General features: G+C 45.5%; 1 protein-coding gene across 1 annotated transcript in view; it reads left to right on the plus strand.

Moving 5' to 3' along the window:
- IQGAP2 (IQ motif containing GTPase activating protein 2) overlaps positions 1-16,460 on the plus strand; it is a 151,841-nt gene that overhangs the window by 20,903 nt on the left and 114,478 nt on the right. Inside the window, 7 exon segments of the mRNA XM_078781856.1 lie at positions 8,942-9,098; positions 9,427-9,504; positions 13,289-13,365; positions 13,455-13,522; positions 15,231-15,344; positions 15,672-15,850; positions 15,984-16,065. Of these exon segments, the coding sequence (XP_078637982.1) occupies positions 8,942-9,098; positions 9,427-9,504; positions 13,289-13,365; positions 13,455-13,522; positions 15,231-15,344; positions 15,672-15,850; positions 15,984-16,065 (755 nt within the window).

Here is a 16,460-nt window from a genome sequence, read left to right on the forward strand (position 1 = left end):
CTCCTCACCACATACAAGTCTTTCATCCGCAGCTCAATGGAATACTGTTCTCCCCTATGGGCCGGTGCTCCTGCCTCACACCTAGCTCGGCTTCACGCTGTTGAAACCAAAGCTTTCAGAATCATTGCAATCTCCCGTGATGAAGCTATCTCCGAGGGCCTTTCACTCACTCACCGCAGACAGGTAGGTGGTCTTTCTGTCTTCTACCGACTCCTCTCCGGCCTTGCTCCCCCAGCTCTCTCTGTGCTTTGTCCCCCAAATATTCCTACAGGTCGCACAAGATCTGCCAGCAACCCTCTGATGGTTAAACTGCCGAAATCTCGGCTCTCTGCTCACCTTCACTCTTTCATTCCTCTTTTCTCCTGCCTCTGGAATAAACTCCCACACTCCCTTCAATCCCACTCCTCCCTTCAGATCTTTAAAACAGCTGTTCACCACCATCTCTTATCTTTCCCCATCCAAAACCTTGATCTTTTCTACCCCCACTATTTCACCCCAGATCCACCTTGTTTGAAATTCCAACTTCTTTCCTGGAAGTCCCGGCAGTGTCCATATGTTTTATACCTCTCCCACCCCCCCCCCCCCTTCCCATGCCTCCCCCCCAAAGCCCTCTCCCTCCCACAGATCTCTCGATGTCCCTGCTCTCAGATGTTGTGTTTGTGGTCCTCCCCCTCTCGCCCCATCAGTCGACCAATTCAGAGGACCTCCATCCATTATTGAGAAAGCAGAAGCAGCATGACCAGAGTAGAGTGACCAGGTCTGAAACCAAATTGATGATCAGAGATCAAGCCATTGGAGAAGAGGAAAGATTTCATATCTGAAGCAATGATGGATTCCATGACTTTGCTGATAATTGGGAGAAGGCTGATAGGTCTGTAGTTGCTGGGATCTGTTTTTGCACCTTTTTGTGCAAAGCGGTGATGTTGGCAGATTTCCAAGCAGATGGAAAATGACCTTGAGCAAAAGAGAGGGTGAAGAGAACAGAGAGGGAGTGAAAGAGTGGAAGAACAGGATTTTAGGACCCGTGGGCTGATGCCGTCAGGTCCAGTTGCAGAATCAGTCGAGGGTTGAAATAAACTTTTCTACCTTGTCAGGAGGAAAGGACAGAGTCCAGGAGCAGCTGGGTACGACTGGGTACAGTGGGTACAGAGAGGGATGGGTTTGGGACACAAGATTTAGAGGCAAACACAGAGTTAAGGCATTCAGCTTTTTCACGTGTGGAGTCAGCCGTGTGGCCATTTGAGGTGAGGGAGGGGATGGAGGGGGAACAAACACCAGAAACAGATTTGACCAGATGCCATTTATATATATATATATATATATATATATATATATATATATATATATATATATATATACAGTATATATATATATATATATATGTATATATATATATATATATATATATATATATATATATATATATATATATATATATATATATATATTGTTGCGGATATGAGGATTGTATTTTTTTTTATTGTGTGCTTTATTATTATTATTATTTATTCTGCGCCTCCTGCCTCCAGTGTTGTGTAAAAGTTAAAAGGGCGTCCCGGTAGTTAATTCCATAAAGCATCCATTGAAGGACACTATAATACCCTTGTTCAGTAGTTTATATCCTTATTATGTGTTTTAGATTAAGGCTTTGTCATCCATTAACATGACACCCCATTGCACCAAGTGAAAAAAGATAGATTCCCTTCATTCCCATTCCCAAAAACCTCCATTTCCCCTTTCAACAATTGCCATTCGCATTGCCAACCAACAATTGCCGCCATTGACCACGAGGCAGGGTTGGGGAAGAAAGGCGGGTCCCCACCTCGTCATAGAGGGGAGGAGTGAGTCAGCCCCACTCAACCAACCACGAACAAGGGGTTGGACTTGGAGAGGGTGTGGAGAGAAACATCAAGGAGGTTCGCGAAGGTTGAGGGGCGGGGCCTATATAACCCGCCGCAGGACGTTCCCCGAGAGAGATGAGCTATGACAAGAGCTGAGTTGTGAGGTCCAAAAGAAGAGATCATCCAGGGAAGCACAAAGCCTGCTATTCGTCACCTTGCTCGCCAGCAGCAGCGTCCACAGCAGCAACAACACTCGACAGCCGTTTGGGGCCTGGACGGCGGTTTTGAGCAGGGCCGCGAAGGGACGGCGGCTGCCCAACGCGTCGATCGTGCTGCCGGACCCATTGGACTTTCCTCTCCTTCCAGCCATTCCTGCCTACAAGTTCCCCATTCGTGTACGTGAGTTTGTTCTGTTTGTTCTGTCCTGGGTAGTCAATTAAGTCTGTATAAGCTAGTATTTTCCCTGTGTCTCTAAAAGCTTCTGTAAATTATTTTATTATCTTTCCTTCTCCTTGGTTATTTTGAGCCTGTAAATAGTAATAAATAGTAATCGTATTTTCAACCTTCTTTTCGTCTTCTTATTCCTTTTCTTCACATCCGTGTCGTCTTTGTCTTTTCCCTATTGAGTATCTGTGGCGCGATACGGCCAACGTCTGGGTGAATCGGGGAAACTGTTCGGCTGCGGCGCCTCCGCTCGGCAAACCAGCATCCTTAACCGCGGACCGTAACAATATATATATATATATTTATATATATATATTATGACCTATATATATATTTATTTTTATATATATATATATATATATATTATGATTTATATAGATATATATATTGACCAGACACCATTTATATATATATTTATATATATCTATCTATATATATATATATATATATTTTATATATATATATATATATATAATATATATATATATATTGTTGCAGATATGAGGATGGTATGTTTTTGATTGTGTGTATTGTATTGGAAATTGCTGTGTAACATTGTTGATTATGGCCCCTCCTGCCTCCAGAGTTGTGTAAAGGTAAAAAGGGCGTCCCGGTAGTTAATTCCATGAAACACCACATTGAAGGACACGATAAAACCCTTGTTCAGTAGTTGATATCCTTATTATGTGTTTTAGGGTAAGGCCTTGTCTCCATTAAACTGACACTCCATTGTACCAAGTGATAAAGATAGATTCCCTTCATTCCCATTCCCAAAAACTCCATTTCCCCTTTCGTCGATTGCCATTCGCATTGCCAACCAACAATTGCCGCCATTGACCACGAGGCAGGGTTGGGAAAGAAAGGCGGGTCCCCACCTCGTCATAGAGGGGAGGAGTGAGTCAGCCCCACTCAACCAACCACGAACAAGGGGTTGGACTTGGAGAGGGTGTGGAGAGAAACATCAAGGAGGTTCGCGAAGGTTGAGGGGCGGGGCCTATATAACCGGCCGCGGGACGTTCCCCAGAAAGAGATGAGACGAGCTGAGATAAGAGATGAGCTGAGAAGAGAGATGAGCTGAGATGAGCTGAGAAGAGAGATGAGCTGAGAAGAGAGATGAGCTATGAGAAGAGCTGAGTTGTGAGGTCCAACAGCAGAGATCATCCAGGGAAGCGCAAAAGCCTGCTATTCGTCACCTTGCTCGCCAGCGGCAGCGTCCACAGCAGCAACATCATTCGACAGCCGTTTGGGGCCGGGACAGCGGTTTTGAGCAGGGCCGCGAAGTGACGGCGGCGGCCGAACGCGCCGATCGTGCTGCCAGCTCCGGACCTTCCTCTCCTTTCCAGCCAATCCTGCCTGCACTTTCCCCATTCGTGTACGTGAGTTTGTTCTGTTCGTTCTGTCCTGGGTAGTCAATTAAGTCTGTATAAGCTAGTAATATTCACTGTGTCTCTAAAAGCTTCTGTATATTATTTTCTTATCTTTCCTTCTCCTTGGTTATTTTGAGCCTGTAAATAGTAATCGTATTTCCAAGCCTTTCTTTACCTTCGTCTTCCTTTTCTTCACATCCGTCGTCTTTGTCTTTTCCCTATTGAATAGCTGTGGCGCGATACGGCCAACGTCTGGGTGAATCGGGTGAGTCGGGGAAAAACTGTTCGGCCGCGGTGCCTCCGCTCGGTAAATAACATCTAATCCGCGGACCGTAACGATGTGTATATATATATATATATATATATATATATATATATATATATATATATATTGCGGACGCGGTTAAAGATGTTATTTTACCGAGCGGTTGGTATTACCGCGACCGAACAGTTATTCCCCGATTAGAACCCGATTCCACCCAAACGTTGGCCGGATCGCACCGCGGCTGCTCAATGAGGGAAAAGACTAAAACAATGAATGCAAAGAGGAAGACGAAGGCAAAGAAAGGTTTGGAAATACTACTGAATTTATTTACTATTTACACACATAAGCAAAAAGAAAGCAGTCACGTTTATTCACAGCACATAAGACGCAGGTGACACAGTGAAAATACTAGCTTACCTACAGTCTTAATTAACCCAGGACAGAACAAACAAAAGACAGACTCACGCGGGGAATGCTGACAGGAATCGCAGGAGGTGGATGGCTGGAGGTGAACGCTTGGTGGAGCCAACATGGAGCTTGGTGGAGGTGAATGCTTGGTGGAGCCAACGCGGAGCTTGGTGGAGCCTTGGTGGAGGTGAACGCTTGGTGGAGCCAACGCGGCTGGTGGGGGTTGGTGTGACGGGTTCTCTCTCCTTCCCTCACAAGCTTCAGGACTCTTTCTCTCTCTTTCTTAGTCCCACCCAGTCCAACAACTTCCTCTCTTGCTTAGTCCAACTCGAGGCCTTCCTGTCTTCTGATCTCCTCCCTCCTCGACTCTCTCTGGGGGCCTCTGCCTCGGGTTATATAAGCCCCACCCTTGACCCTTTGCGAACCTCCCCAAAACGTTCTCTCTCTGCCCTCTAAAGCCAACCCCTCGTTCTGGGTTGGTCGGCAAGGGCTGGTTCACTCCTCCCCTCTATGACGAGGTGGGGACCCGCCTTTCTTCCGCAACCCTGCCTCGTGGTCAATGGCGGATGAAGGGAAAACCGCCCAAAATGCAGTTGGCAATTGACGAAAAGGGGGAATGGAGGTTTTGGGAATGGGAATGAAGGGAATCTATCTCTTTCACTTGGTGCAATGGAGTACTTCTATTAATGGGAGACACAGCCTTACCCTAAAACACAGAATAAGATATAACTATCGAACAGGGGTATTCTATGATTGGCTGACGTGTATGCTTGTGGACTAATTATGGGACGCCCTTTTGACCTTTACACAGCTCCGGAGGCAGGAGGCGCAGACTCGAGCAATATTCATCACCAATTTACCACAATACAACACAATCAAAAAAAATACAGTCCTCATATCCGCAACAATATATATATATATATATATATATATATATATATATATATATATATATATATATATATATATATATATATATATATATATAAATAAATAGGATGCAGTGGGAGTTGTATGCAGATGATCTGGTGTTGATTGCAGAAAGTATGGATGGACTAAAGGAGAAGATGAACAAGTGGAAGGAATGTATGGAGCCAAAAGGTCTGAAGGTGATTATTGGAAAAACGAAGGTGATGACAAGTGGCAAAGCATGTGGTGAGGTGGAAAGAACTGGGAAGTGTCCGTGTGCTGTATGCAGGAAGGGTGTCAGAGTGAATTCCATTCAATGTACAATGTGTGCTGAGTGGGTTCATCAAAAATGTAGTGGTTTGAGAGGGTCATTAACCAGTGTGTGACTACATTTAACCTGACCCTGAGTGTGACAGTTTAAAACATAAATAAATATGTCCCTTACATTCAAGTGTAAGGTGTGCACAGAGGGAGCTGCAGATGGAGGAAATGTTGAGTTGGATCTTTCATACAGTTTCATACAGTTGGATATATATACATACAGTGCATTCAGAAAGTATTCAGACCCCTTCACTTTTTTCACATTTTGTTATGTTGCAGCCTTATGCTGAAATCGTTTAAATTAATTTTATCTCTCATAAATCTTCACTCAACACCCCATAATGACAAAGAGAAAACAGGATTTTAGAAAGTTTTGCAAATTTATTAACAAGAAAAAACTGAAATATCACATTGACATAAGCATTCATACCCTTTGCTATGACACTTGAAATTTAGCTTAGGTGCCTCCCATTTCTCTTGATCATCTTTGAGATGTTTCTACACCTTGATTGGAGTCCACCTGTGGTAAATTCAATTGATTGGACATGATTTGGAAAGACACACACCTGTCTATATAAGGTCTCACAGCTGACAATGCATATCGGAGCAAAAACCAAGCCATGAGGTCGAAGGAACTGCCTGCAGAGCTCAGAGACAGGATTGTGTCGAGGCACAGATCTGGAGAAAGCCTACAAAAAAAATTATGCTGCATTGAAGGTTCACAAGGGCACAGTGGCCTCCATAATTCTTAAATGGAAGAAGTTTGGAACAACCAGGACTCTTCCTATAGCTGACCGCCCAGCCAAACTGAGCAATCGGGAAAGAAGGGCCTTGGTAAGAGAGGTGCCCAAGAACCCGATGGTCACTGGCTGAGCTCCAGAGATCCTGTCTGGAGATGTGAGAAACTTCCAGAAGGACAACCATCACTGCAACACTCCACCGATCTGGGCTTTATGGCAGAGTGGCCAGACGGAAGCCTCTCCTCAGTGAAAGACGCATGAAAGCCCGCTTGGAGTTGCAAAAAAGCATCTAAAGGACTCTCAGACTGAGAAATAAGATTCTGTGGTGTGCTGAAACCAAGATTGTACTGTTTGGCCTCAATTCTAAGCGTCATGTCTGGAGGAAATCAGGCACCGCTCATCACCTGCCCAATACCATCCCAACGGTGAAGCGTGGTGGTGGCAGCATCGTGCTGTGGGGGTGTTTTTCAGCAGCAGGACTGGGGGACTGGTCAGGGTTGAGGGAACAATTAACGGAGCAAAGTACAGAGATATCCTTAATGAAAACCTGAAACAGCGCTCAGGACCTCAGACTGGGCCGAAGGTTCACCTTCCAACAGGACAATGACCCTTAGCACACAGCCAAGACAATGCAGTATTTGCTTTGGGACAATTCTGTGAAGGTCCTTGAGTGGCCCAGCCAGAGTCCTGACTTGAACCCAATCGAACATCTCTGGAGAGACCTGAAAATGGCTGACCACCGACGGTCCCCATCCAACCTGACAGAGCTTGAGAGGATCTGCAGAGAAGAATGGCAGAAAATCCCCAAATCCTGGTGTACAAAGCTTGTCGCGTCATACCCAAGAAGACTCGAGGCTGTAATCGCTGCCAAAGGTGCTTCAACTAAGTACTGAGTTAAGGGTCTGAATACTTATCTCAATGTGATATTTCAGTTTTTTCTTTTTAATAAATTTGCAAAACTTTCTAAAATCCTGTTTTCTCTTTGTCATTATGGGGTATTGAGTGAAGATAGATGAGGGAAAAAATGAATTGAAACGATTTCAGCAAAAGGCTGCAACATAACAAAATGTGAAAAAAGTGAAGGGGTCTGAATACTTTCTGAATGCACTGTATATATTGTTGCGGATATGGGATTTGCATCCATCCATATCCGCTTGTAAATATTCCCCTATTTCCTCAATACTTCCCAACTCTCCCCAATCCCCCATTCCCTAGTCCCATTTTCTGTAAACAACACTCTGTCGACCCGACCTCCCCCTATTTCCCCCATTAAATGTCGCATCCAGGTCCACCGCATCTCAGGTAGACAACTATAGGACATCTTGCTCGTTATTCTTAATCTATGTCAGTTAAGGATTCGTTTCCATTAATTCTGACCCTTCGTTGCACCAGAATGTGATTGTATTCCACCGTTAGGAAGTTTAGGACCTCCCAATACCTCCCCGCAGCTCTTCCTCACAGTTCTCTTCAACAACAACAACAACAACAACGAGCGCAGGGAGTGCGCGTCCTCACTCCGGCTTGGTAGGAGTGGTGGGAGGACACCAGGCCTTCCCAACGAGCCGCCATCGGACATGTGCTCGACGGGGTTACCAAACAGGGGCTCCCTGTCGGCTCCTCGTCAAGGGCGGAGCCCGGTAACCCCCGCACCCAATGGAAGCGGCGGACCGGCCCCAGTTGGGGCGGAACCAACCAGCCGAGGGCATGTCACTCCCCGCTGAGCATGCGCAGTGAGAGAGAGGTGACGTCAGATGCGCGCCGAGCTTGGAGCAAGCAAGACCACCTCTGAGCGCTGTGAGACCTCCCTGCATCTTTGAACCGTGCTTATCCTGTCCCCGAGCCAAGGTGCACCTTGTGCCAGCGACCTACCTGTCCATTCCTGCCATCAATCCCCGTGTGAGTCTACCTTGTCCGTTTGTCCGTGGTCTGTCGGGGAATAGATAAGACTGTATTTAAGTGCCCATCTCTTCTGTGTCTTTACCTCACTCTGCCTTGTAATCTACCCCCTTTTCTCCACCACTGTAATTATACCCTCCTCCGGAGGTCTTGAGAACTGTACCCTCTGGCGTCGTTTCATCTTTCCCAGTCGTCGTGTCCTTTCTATCATTGATTTGGCATAGCGCGATTTGGCCAACGTCTGGGTGAATCGGGTGAGTCGGGAAGAAACGGGGAACAACTATTCGGCCGCGGTTACCTCCGCTCGGTATATAACATCCAATCCGCGGACCGTAACAATATATATATTTATTATTTTTTATTCATTTATTTATTCGCATCTTGACTGCACAGCCAACGATAACACATGCCCATGCTCATATGCTCATGACAGAGTGCTGGTGTTGCTCACTATGGTCGTTAACGCTCCAGGGCTGGGGTTTATCCTGGACAGGTTACCGCCCCATCGCAGGGTGCATCAATTTCTGCTGAGCAGCCATGAGAATGAAACCCACAACAATAAGAGCAATCCCACCCAAGCGTTTAGCCTCTTGTCCACTGAGCCACACAGCCGACAGCAAGTCGACATTAAAATCCACTATCGCTTTCTTTCTTTCCTTTTTGTGAGAGAAAGTGGTTCTATTAAAGGTGAACTTGTAATGTAACATGAATGCCATGTTTCATCCCTTGCATGTGAAATGTGTCTGACAGGTGGTTGGAAGCATGCATTGGAGATGATCTTCCTCCAACTGTTGACCTAGAAGAAGGTCTCAGGAACGGTGTGTGGCTCGCCAAGCTGGCTCGTTCATTCGCCCCAGACTGTGTGTCCATCAGGAGGATATATGACGGAGACCAAATTCGCTACAAGGTGCAAACTGTTTGTTCCACCTTTCCAGGTTTTATTGCTCCACAAAGAGGAGTTGATCATTTTATTTCATGCTCTTTGACTAGGTATAACCAGCCTGTAAAAGATTTGTGCTCTCCCAGCCAATAATTTGCATTGATGCATTTAAATGTTGTCGAGCACAAAAGTACCATTTAATAGAATTTTATTTATTTATTGTTGTTTCATTTTGTTATTTTAACATTATATATTACTGTTTAGCTGTTTAAAAAAAAAATTCTGGCAAATTATCTGTCAAGTTTTGTTTGTAACTTTATTTACTGTTTCTATTAATTTAATTTTTTTTGCACAGGCTGTCGGTTTGCATTTTCGACACACCGATAACATCGTCCAATGGTTGAAATCTCTGGAAGCCGTTGGGTTGCCAAAGGTGATCAAAAGAATATGCTGCACTTGAAAAGCACCGAGTTTGACCTCGTATTCTAATGATCCACGTTTCCTCCAATGCGTTGAGAAACCATACCGTGAACCTTTCACTGTACCTCATTGGTTATCCTTGTCGTAACCGTTTGGTTGCAGGAAATGCTTTTGCCTAATGTTATGTATGCGCAACCAAGACCACGTCATGACTGTTGTGCGATTTAATCTCTAGCCATGTCGGTGAACAGTGGTAAAAGTTAGTTTAGTGACGATGAATGTTGGCTCGGCTGGTATATTTTGTTGGGAATTGATCAATTGCATTTAACAAGTTATTTTCTCTATCCAATCGATTTTCAATCGGCCACTTTCATAACAGCTTGACAATTTCCTGATGGATTTGTCATCACAACAACTTTACACGAAATCGGGTTTTCATCAGCTTTTTGTTGCAAATGCTCAAGTTGTCTGATCTATTTATTACATGTGTTACGTGCTCCTCCCCAAACCCCGGTCACGGTGTACCTCCGAGCCCCGAGAGGAGTCACGGCAGAAAGATGTGTTATTCTGTATGTCTTAGATCAATGGTGAAACCACACCAATTGTTACCAACAAACAAGTATTGTATTAAGATCACACAATAATAACAGTACAACAAACAATAGTAATCAATTGTACAACCAATATATCCTTCCTATGATGGTACCATTAGTTTCGTACAATATAACTCACTGTGCTCCAAGTGAGTGAAACAAGAACATTCCCAATGTCTCTATTCCGGCATCAAGCCAAAGTCAATCCGCTCCAGTGATCGTCAGAACGATGTCTAATCGAGACCAGAATCCCGTTCGGTTGAGTGACAGTCACGCTGCCAAAGATGCGTACAGGTGCCCTCCAGGCGACTGGGAAATCACACCCTCGGGTATGGACGTTCCACGGCTCCCAATCGGCGAACCGCAGATTTCCCACTCAAAAGCCACGTTTCACACACACACACCAAGTTAACGTCTGGATGCGGTGAAAATGGTTGAAGTGAGTTGAAAAACCTGGAACGATGCGAAAATCGGGCGCGAGTCAAAATGGCCAACGGTTCATTCTCGAGACGTAACGGCACTCAAATGATTCTCTTCGGAATCGACCGCAAAACCTGTCACGCAGGCCCATCCGTCACAGTGACGACAAATCTGTCGCAGGAATCCCTTTCCCGGGAAACCCAAAGTTCACTCGTGACTCTCGTTCGCCAACGTTCGCTCCAGACCTCAAAGCAGCTCGGCTTTCTTGTCGAACTCACTCGCTCCGCCCTCTTTTCTCTTCTTCCTCTTCGTCGTCGTCCGGTTCCGGTTTCATTTAAAACATTAACTTTTTTACCTTTTGAAAATAGTAATCTCTATTTCCCGTAAACGACAACAATAATAGTACATGGAACCAACAATGTTTACAGTGGATGAAAACCACAACAACGGAAGTGACGAATCCATAACACATGTGAGCAGGGCTACTTGGCATGGCCTAGTGCTGTTCTAATCCTGTTGGCATTTTGAAGAAATCAAATTTTTTTTCAATTTTTTTTTGTGGGAGCTGAATCACTCATTCAGGAAAAGGGTCGGGAATCATGTAATATTTACCTTTCACCTAGCTACAAAGGCTTTAATAATAATAACAAAACCCAACTTTTGTTTTTTCAAAAATTTATAATATTCTTTTTGCCTAAAACATTCCTCAGCACTCACTGATGAACATCTGAAAGTTTGACGAAGATCTGTTTGGCCATCTCTGAGAAAAATGGCGACACATGTACGTACACACAAACGGCTCTCGTATAGTAAATGAAGGATGAGCGGCTAAATTGAGCAAAGTTGACCTGAGGGCATCGAGTTGGGCCGCAACTAGGGGAGTAGCAAACCAGATCGGGCAGTGCAGGTGAATTCTCCAGTCTTTGGTTAGCCAGGTGCATTTTTATTGGCAATTCTATCACTTGATTAGCATACAATCCACTTATTGAACCCTGTTCTATTCAGCAGGATTTTAACTTTATCTCTGGAATTTTAGTCCAGTGTCATCACTATTAGGTCACCATTGTACCCATATAAACCTTTTGTGAGCTGAGCGAGGGCAGGGGGAAGGGTAGGGTGAGGGGGTTGATCCAGCTTCTATATTTAGAATGGCGGCATGAATATTAATGAATAAATATTGTCACGCAACTCCGATTAACACCAGAGTTGCGGATTGCCGATCACAAAGGCTTTAACTCCCGAGGCGGAAACTCAATGGCGGATTCCAAAACCAAAAGCCCCAAGCGTGCGGAATTGAGGGGAACGGCGAGAGCCCCGCAGCCTTATCTATTAAAATCAACCACCCGGTAAACTGCGTTCAGATATATGTACAAAAATAATATAAGGGTTTATTGGGAAAAGCAAGGACAGTAAAAGCACACGCCGGTAATGAAATATTCCTAAATCGGGATCCCGCACACCAGATATCAAATACAAACAGGGGATGAATTAACAAAAAGAACATGTCATGTATCGTGTAACCGCGGAGCTCGGTCTTATCTGCTCTCGTTGTCTTGTCCGTCCAACGCGGCTCCAAACTCCGGCGTGGAGGAATCCTCCTTCCGCCTCGCACGCCCCGCTAGGCCCGAGCCAACGCACACGAGGTCCGTGCACCAAGCTCCAAAGCACCACGAGGTCCCACAGCAGGACAGCGAGCTCCACTCGGGCTACACCTCAGCCCAACTCGGGTCGGGATCTCTGAACTGCGCTGCCAGGAATCCAACTGCGATCGACCACGGATCAACTGCGCTGAACTGCGAACTGCGCACTGCAAAACCAACTCAGGCTCTCTGCACTCGGGATCTGCCAACTCTCCTCGTGCTCACCTCAAAACGAACTGCAATGGCGTTCAGCAACTGTTCATCAACTCTCGAACTGCCATTCCTCCTGCTCAACTCAACTCTGTGCCAGGAATCTCACTCTGTGCAACTCCACACGCCGAGTCTCAACTGACTCTCTCTCCACTCAACTGTTCGAAATGGCGTCCGGCGCTCGGTAATATCCCCGGCCGGTGACGTCAGCATTGGCGCACTCCAACCAATCAGAGCCTCCCCCGACTCGCTGGCTCGCCCAGGGGCACACCCACTGCGTCACTCTCACTCCCGTCCTTTGTTCCTTGTGTTGTAGCACGTGCTATGCGAGGCGGATAGGCCTCTTGGAGGTGTAAATGGCGGCGGCCATTATCGGCGGTGTCCTGGCCTGCTTTCTTCCGATGTCATGTCGGGGTGGAAGGGCTTTATTAGTGTTGTACTAAGGGATCCTAACCAAGTGTCTATGTGGTCTGCAGTGCCGTAAGGGACAATGGTTTGATTACCAGGTGAGACATACAAGGGCTCTACTCATTATTCCCTACACTACTTAACACACGAATCTCCTGGTAGATTCACAATTATACACCTTAACCGACCAAAACGCCTACACATGGATTTATTACAAGGTAGTTTTCCTTACCGCGATACACGAAGCATGTTACCTACTCAGATCTACTCTGCTCTATATATCACTACCCAAATTCACAACAATATGTACCTAAATCCTTTTCTTTTTTTAATTATTATTTTTTCTTCTTAGTTAAACAATGAAACTATCATGTGTGTAGTCTGAATAAAATGAAACATGTTCATTTAATAATCTCAAAAGAAACTAAAATGATACTGTAAACTAAAACGAATCCCGCCCCCCCCCCCCCCCTCTCTTCGTCCCCTCTCTCTCCCCCTTGCGTATGTTGGACTTGTTTTTCTTCAGATATTTTATCCTGAAACAACAGATATTTATGACAGGAAAAACATGCCAAAAGCCATTTATTGTATTCACGCTTTAAGGTAATGTACACTCACAGCACATGGTTTCAACATTTTTGTTGTTTGTTCATCTTGGGTCAGCATGAAAATTTTTTTTTTTTTTTTTGCAGCCTTTATTTATTCAAGCTCGGAATAGCACCCAAGATACAAGACTTGTACGGAAAGGTCGATTTCACAGGTAATATTTCGGAAGTTTATTTTATTTTATATTTTTACCCCCAATTCAATTTTTCTTCTTTGACAGTTAAAGTTGGAGAGAGCCATCAATTGTGTTTATGATTACCTATTTATATTTAAAAAACAATTGCTCCTCTTGACCTTGCACCCTGAGACCTTTTAGACCCCCGAGACCTTTGAGACCCCCCCCCCCCCCCCGAGACCTTTGAGACCCCCCCCCCCCGAGACCTTTGAGACCCCCCCCCCGAGACCTTTGAGACCCCCCCCCCTGAGACCTTTGAGACCTTTGAGACCCCCGAGACCTTTGAGACCCCCAAGACCTTTGAGACCCCCGAGACCTTTGAGACCCCCCCCCCCCCCCGAGACCTTTTTCGACTCCTCGAGACCTTTTTAGACCCCCCCCCCCCCCGAGACCTTTTTAGACTCCCTGAGACCTTTGTAGACCCCCCCCCCACCCCGAGACCTTTTTAGTTGATTCCCCCCCCCTCCTGAGACCTTTCACCCCCCCCTCCCCCGAGACCTTTTTAGACCCCCCCCCCCAGACCTTTTTAGACCCCACAGACCTTTTTAGACCCCCCCCCCCCCAAGAGCCCCCCCGAGACCTTTTTCTATCCCCGAGACCCTTTTCTATCCCCGAGACCCTTTTCTATCCCCGAGACCCTTTTCTATCCCCGAGACCCTTTTCTATCCCCGAGACCCTTTTCTATCCCCGAGACCCTTTTCTATCCCCGAGACCCTTTTCTATCCCCGAGACCCTTTTCTATCCCCGAGACCCTTTTCTATCCCCGAGACCCTTTTCTATCCCCGAGACCCTTTTCGATCCCCGAGACCCTTTTCGATCCCCGAGACCCTTTTCGATCCCCGAGACCCTTTTCGATCCCCGAGACCCTTTTCGATCCCCGAGACCCTTTTCGATCCCCGAGACCCTTTTCGATCCCCGAGACCCTTTTCGATCCCCGAGACCCTTTTCGATCCCCGATACCCTTTTGTACACCCCAGAGACCCTTTTGTACACCCCAGAGACCCTTTTGTACACCCCAGAGACCCTTTTGTACACCCCAGAGACCCTTTTGTACACCCCAGAGACCCTTTTGTACACCCCAGAGACCCTTTTGTACACCCCAGAGACCCTTTTGTACACCCCCCTGAGATTGGACCCCAGGGACACTTTTCTGCCCCCCGAGATACTTTTCTGCCCCCCGAGATACTTTTCTGCCCCCCGAGATACTTTTCTGCCCCCCCCCCCCCCCCCCGAGACACTTTTCTGCCCCCCGAGACACTTTTTAGACCCCCCGAGACACTTTTTGGAGGCCTTTTAGAGCCTTTATATCCACTTGAACCCTTTTGCCCTTTACAGCGTTTTCACCTCCTGACCTTTTAGACCCATGGACCCTATTTAGATACTTTAGACCCCTTAGACTCCTGAGAAATGTGAAATAAACAAGTGTCCTTGCCTTAAGGTAATGTATAGCCGCATTAACACGGTTTCATCATCATCTGTACTCTGAGAACCATATCAAATGTACCGGTACATTTTAAACTGTCAATTAATTTGTTACAAAAATCTTACAATTTAACTTTAGTTTGTACAATTTTGTGTACCACGCATACTTAAAAACAAAATGAACCTTACATTAACTTTTTAATATTACTTGGTTTTCCTGTTTTTTTTTTGTTTTTTTTGTTTGTTTTTCTTCATGCTGTCCTAGCTGAAGAAATAGACAATGTTCGGATGGAGTTGGAAAAGTACGGCATCCAAATGCCAGCCTTCGGCAAAATAGGTGGCCTGCTGACTGGCGAGCTGTCTGTTGACGAGGCCATGTGTAAGTTTGCTTCGTGTTGGGCCTTTCTGCCTCTTGCATCCGTTGCTTTTTCTCATGTAAGCCCATCAGTTGTAATTGATGTTGCTGTTGTGGCGATTGCTGAACTGTGTTTTAAACGGTGATTGCTGTATGGTCATTGTGTTGTAGGCGAATGTATATTTGACTGGGATTCTATTAAAATTTTGCCTGCTGGTTGCATTATTGCTCAGCTGTTGCAGTGCCCCTGCTCAATGGGGGCAGCAATTTGTAGTTTGCCCTTGGGCTCTATTTTAAATGAGGAAGTGGTTTGAGACTGTAAATCCATTCTGACTGTGACTTTGGCTGCAGTGCACGCCGCCGTCATTGCTGTCAATGAGGCTGTGGACAGAGGTGTGGCATCAGACACCCTGACAGCAATGCAGAACCCCAATGCCATGTTGTCGGGCCTGGACAAGAGCTTGGCAAAACTTTACCAAGAGGCCCTGAGCCAAGTTAAGGGGGAGAAAGCTATTTCTGCCCAAAATACGGTACTTTTTGTTTTGTTTTGACCAATGACCGTTCACACCTTCCTTCATACATTACTTTCTTTTCAAATTTCCCTTCATGCTGCACATATGTACAGGGCCCATCGACTGATGCTTCAATGGTTCTTTGTTGCAGCTGATGACAACAGCTGAAAGGGAAATGTATGATGACCTTCTGACCCATGCAGAAATCCAAGGAAATATCAATCGAATAAATTGTGAGATCGAGCATCATGCTGCATTTTATTGTTAGCACAATTTGTGATTAACGTATCTGCATCGTTTCGTTTTCTTCCCCACTTTGCCAGTAAAGGATTTCGCATTTTGTTACCTTTATATATTTATTTATGTGCTATGCTATATCTCAGCTTGTAATGATGATTGAGATTCTGTTAATTTTGTCTCATTGCGTACTACAATCCTATACAACAACAACAACAACAACAACAACAACAGGCATTTTAAGGCCATTTTTCCTGCTAGAGTGGGGGTTATTAGCCTTGCGGGCCCCATGACAATCTTCTCCATTTTGCCTTATTTGCCGTACTACAATCCTATAATGATTTGAAGCTTGCAAATGCTCTTGACCATTGCATTCTTCCTTTTGAGTAGT

Source organism: Myxine glutinosa, chromosome 7, assembly GCF_964187855.1.
Source record: "Myxine glutinosa chromosome 7, kmMyxGlut1.1, whole genome shotgun sequence".
In the NCBI taxonomy this organism is placed as follows: Eukaryota; Metazoa; Chordata; class Myxini; order Myxiniformes; family Myxinidae; genus Myxine; species Myxine glutinosa.